Source organism: Rhincodon typus, chromosome 8, assembly GCF_021869965.1.
Source record: "Rhincodon typus isolate 14 chromosome 8, sRhiTyp1.1, whole genome shotgun sequence".
Taxonomy (NCBI): domain Eukaryota; kingdom Metazoa; phylum Chordata; class Chondrichthyes; order Orectolobiformes; family Rhincodontidae; genus Rhincodon; species Rhincodon typus.
In genome coordinates, this window is record NC_063339.1 from 7,508,402 (window position 1) to 7,513,122 (window position 4,721).

A 4,721-nucleotide genomic window follows, 5' to 3' on the forward strand; every position below is an offset into this window, starting at 1 on the left:
GTTTCTCAAAATGGAGAACTGTGACCAGTGGTGTTCCACAGGGATCCGTGTTGGGACCACTGTTGTTTGTGATATACATAAATGATCTGGAGGAAGGTATAGATGGTCTGATTAGCAAGTTTGCAGATGACACTAAGATTGGTGGAGTAGCAGATAGTAAAGGGGACTGTCAGAGAATGCAGCAGAATATAGATAGATTGGAGAGTTGGGCGGAGAAATGGCAGATGGAGTTCAATCCAGGCAAATGTGAGGTGATGCATTTTGGAAGATCCAATTCAAAAGCGAACTATACGGTAAATGGAAAAGCCCTGGGGAAAATTGATGCACAGAGAGATCTGGGTGTTGAGGTCCATTGTACCCTGAAGGTGGCAACGCAGGTCGATAGAGTGGTCAAGAAGGCATACGGCATGCTTTCATTCATCAGACAGGGTATTGAGTACAAGAGTTGGCAGGTCATGTTACAGTTGTATAGGACTTTGGTTCGACCACATTTGGAATACTGTGTACAGTTCTGGTCGCCACATTACCAAAAGGATGTGGATGCTTTGGAGAGGGTGCAGAGAATGTTGCCTGGTATGGAGGGTGCTAGCTATGAAGAGAGGTTGAGTAGATTAGGATTATTTACATTAGAAAGACGGAAGTTGAGGGGGGACCTGATTGAGGTCTACAAAATCATGAGAGGTATAGACAGGGTGGATAGCAAGAAGCTTTTTCCCAGATTGGGGTCTCAATTACTAGGGGTCACGATTTCAAGGTGAGAGGGGAAAAGTTTAAGGGAAATTTGCGTGGAAAGTTCTTCACGCAGAGGGTGGTGGGTGCCTGGAATGCGTTACCAGCGGAGGTGGTAGAGGTGGGCACGATAGTGTCATTTAAGATGTATCTAGACAGATACATGACTGGGCAGGGAGCAGAGAGATACAGATCCTTGGAAAATAGGCGACAGGTTTAGATAGAAGATCTGGATTGGCACAGGCTTGGATGGCCGAAGGGCCTGTTCCTGTGCTGTAATTTTCTTTGTTCTTTGTTCAGATTTTCAGTATCTGTAGTACTCTGCTGTTACATTAAAAGTTGATTTGATTCATGATACAACAGGAAAAGGGCTGGGCCTATGTCATTTGGAAAAGAGAAGACAAGAGTGGTGATCCAAGTGGCCCAGAAGGCCATTTGACCCACCAGAAATATACTAGAGTTTACAACTCAAAGTCCACTTCCCAGTTTACTTAGTTACACCTTTAGAGCCAAAGCCCTAAACTCTGCAATTCCTTCCCGAAATCTGCACCTCCCTACCTCGCGAGGAATGTTTAGAATTTAGGTATTTAACAAAATCTTGCCGGAAGGATATTAAAATTATTAAAATGCTTTGTTTGACTGGATACAGAGAGAGGTTTTCCAATGTTGGAGGAAGGGCAAAAGATGAGGACACTGATATGACATGAAGAAACCCAAGAGGGAATTCAGAAGAAGCCTCTTTATCCAGACAGCAGAAAGGATGTGGGACTGATTGAGATGGACAGTAGTGATGCACTCAAGGGGAGGCTGGAAAAACCAGAAGGGATGGAAGTATGTGTTGATAACGAGATTGAAATAGGATGGGAGGAGGATTGGGCGAAGTATCATTGTTGGCATGCACTGGTTGGGTCAAATGGTCTGATTCTCTGCTGCATGTTCTGTGTAATTCTCTAGATGTGGAGGGGTGGTGACTTTGGACCTATGGTTCCCAGAGCTCCAGCGTTTTGTCTGGGCGCTGTCACATACTCATTGATTGACATTGATTAGTTAATATCAACATTACTAATGTAATATGTTGTTCCAAGGAAGGTAGAAAGTAAAAGGAGCTGGTCTTTGCTCTTTGATGTCCAGCATTTCCTTTGTCTCCAAGCAAGAGACAGACTTTTGACAGGAGCTGGTCAAGACAACAAACCCAAGGATTAGCCTGTTCCTAGCCAAAAAATTGTTTTTCTTTATTATTCCGTCAAGCGACTTACCTGAAAGCTTCAGTCACAGTTTGCTCTGGCAGATGGGGTGTAACGTTCGCAAATGCCCTCTTAAAATCGTCCAAAGTCAGAAAACCACGACCTGACAGCAAGATTTTGAAAAGAAAGCACAAGCAAACATGTTACATTTCTATACAGTAAAAAACTGTTTCAAATCTTCTGAAGGTACAGTGAAATGCTACCAGCAGTTCAGTGGAAAACTGTCAGAAAAATTTGATATTGATACGCAAGGAGACATTAAGGCAGATAGCCAATGATTTGGTTAAATACCTGGGTTATAAATGTTCCTCGTGAGGTAGTGAGGTGCACATTTAGGGAGGGAATTGTCGAGTTTAGGGCTTTGACTCTAAAGGTGTGATCAAGTAAACTGTGAAGTGGACTTCGAGTTGTAAACTCTAGTATAGTTCAGGTGGGCTGAATGGCCTATTCCTGTACTGTAATTACTCCGTATTTATCTGCATCTTTATTTTGAAGGTTAGGTTTGACATGGTACAGAAAATTGTCTAGTGCAACAAGGTCTGGAGGAGACCACTCAGCCAAACAAGTCTGCAACAACTCTTGCAAAGAATAATTGAGATTGTCCAAGACCTCCTATCTTTCCCCCTATCCCAGCACAATTAAAAGAATTCTTCCTAATCTGCTCAAATCAGCCCCTCTGATTATCGATTCTTCACCTAATGGAAACAGTTCCTTTGTATTACTCTAAACCCTTCATGATGTAAAACAACTCCATCAAAACTTCTCAGCTCACTGAAGGAAAAGACAGAGTACAAAGCCAGTCATTTGCCTTTCTAAAAACTGCCTCCAGACACAAGGTAGCCGTAGCTTTGATCTAAGACAACATTCACAGTGGCAATGAGCTGCCTTTTAAACAGACTCTTGAGTGAAACTTGATAAATTGCTACGGGCAGCTACTGCACAGATTGAGACAGTAGACCCTCACCAAGGATATATTTCCCTCCCCGCCCTTATCTGCCTTCTGGAGGGACCGCGCTCTCTGTGACTCCCTCGTCCGCTCCACAGTCCCCACTAGCCCCACCATCCCTGGCACTTTTCCCTGCAACCACAGGAAGTGCTACACATGCCCCTACATCTCCCACCTCACCTCCATCCCAGGCCCCAAGAAGACCTTCCACATTAAACAGATGTTCACCTGCACATCTGCTAATGTGGTATATTGTATTCACTGTTCCCGGTGTGGCCTCCCCTACATCGGGGAAACCAAGTGGAGGCTTGGGGACCGCTTTGTGGAACACCTACGCTCGGTTCGTGATAAACGACAACACCTCCCAGTCGTGAACCACTTCAACTCCCCCTCCCACTCCTTGGACGACATATCCATCCTGGGCCTCCTCCAGTGCCACAACGATGCCACCCGAAGGCTGGAGGAACAGCACCTCATATTCCGCTTGGGAACCCTGCAGCCCAATGAACTCAATGTGGACTTCACAAGCTTCAAAATCACCTCGCCCCCGACCTCATCCCAAGACCAGCCCATTTCGTCCCCACCTCCCTGGCCTGTCCAATTTTCTCCCACCTACCCGCCCCTCCCTCCTCACTGACCAATCCCCATTCCAACTCTCTACCTACACTCACCTTTATAGGCTCCATCCCTGCCTCCTTGACCTGTCCGTCTTCTCTCCACCTATCTGCTCCTCTATCCACCTTCTATCATCGCCTCCCCCTCTCTCTATTTATTTCAGAGCCCCCTTCCCCTCCCCCATTTCTGAAGAAGGGTGTTGAGGTTGAAGAAGGGTCCAGACCCGAAACGTCAGCTTTCCTGCTCCTCTGATGCTGCCTGGCCTGCTGTATTCATCCAGCCCTACACCTTGTTATCTTATACGACACAGATTGTCAGCTTGTGACAAGGCGGTAAAACCTACAGTGTGCGTCAAATGCCGAGAAGATCTGCCGTATCTCGTCGTAGCGGTCTTGGGCTGCCAACTTCCTGCTCATCAGAGTCGTGAACTGTTCTATGGACAGGCCTAGAAATGGGATGGTACGTGAGAAATTAGTGTCATGTTTGAAACAGAAAACAGGAACAGGAGTAGGCCATTTAGCCCTTCGAGCCTGCTCCACCTTACAGTATGATCTTGGCTTACATTCCAACTCAGCTTCCTGCTCCCGATTTCTCCTCACAACATTAGCCCTAAGAACTATATCTAACTTCTTCTTGAAAACATTCAATGTTTTGGCCTCAACTGCTTTCTGTGGTAGTGAATTCCACAAGCTCATTACTGTGTGGGTGAAGAAATTTCTCCATCTCAGTCCTAAATGGCCTACCCCGTATCCTTAGACTGTGACCTCTAGCCATTGGGAACATTCTCCATTTACTTTATAGATTTCTATGAGAATGTCACTCTCCCCCCTCACTTTTCGAAACTCCAGTGACCTTCAGGGCACTCTCTGCCAGGGAAAAGGAGATAGCTACAGGAGGGATGGGTGGGGAGAGGGTAGCGGGATTAGGAGTGAGGTCACAGGATGGAGCTAGGACGGGATTGATGAGTGAGAGACCGAGAGAGAGGGAGAGCGTGCGCATGAGACTATGTGCATGTGTTTGTTTGTGTGTGTATGTGGGGTGGGGTGGGGAGAGGGAGAGGAGGAGGGGACAGAGGGAAGGGAGAGAGGGAGAGGAGGAGGGGGAGGGGAGAGAGGAGAGGGAGGGGAAGGAGCGGGAGGGGAAGGAGCGGGAGGCGAAGGAGCGGGAGGCGAAGGAGCGGGAGGCGA

At 46.9% G+C, this 4,721-nt stretch overlaps 1 protein-coding gene across 1 annotated transcript in view; it reads right to left on the reverse strand.

Annotated features, from left to right (window-relative positions):
- Positions 1-4,721, reverse strand: part of efcab11 (EF-hand calcium binding domain 11) — an 88,550-nt gene that overhangs the window by 53,096 nt on the left and 30,733 nt on the right. The window contains exons 4-5 of the mRNA XM_048600023.1: positions 3,878-3,979; positions 1,986-2,076 (exon numbers count right to left, since the gene is read on the reverse strand). Coding sequence (XP_048455980.1) covers positions 1,986-2,076; positions 3,878-3,979 — 193 coding nt within the window. The remainder of the gene's footprint in view (positions 1-1,985; positions 2,077-3,877; positions 3,980-4,721) is intronic.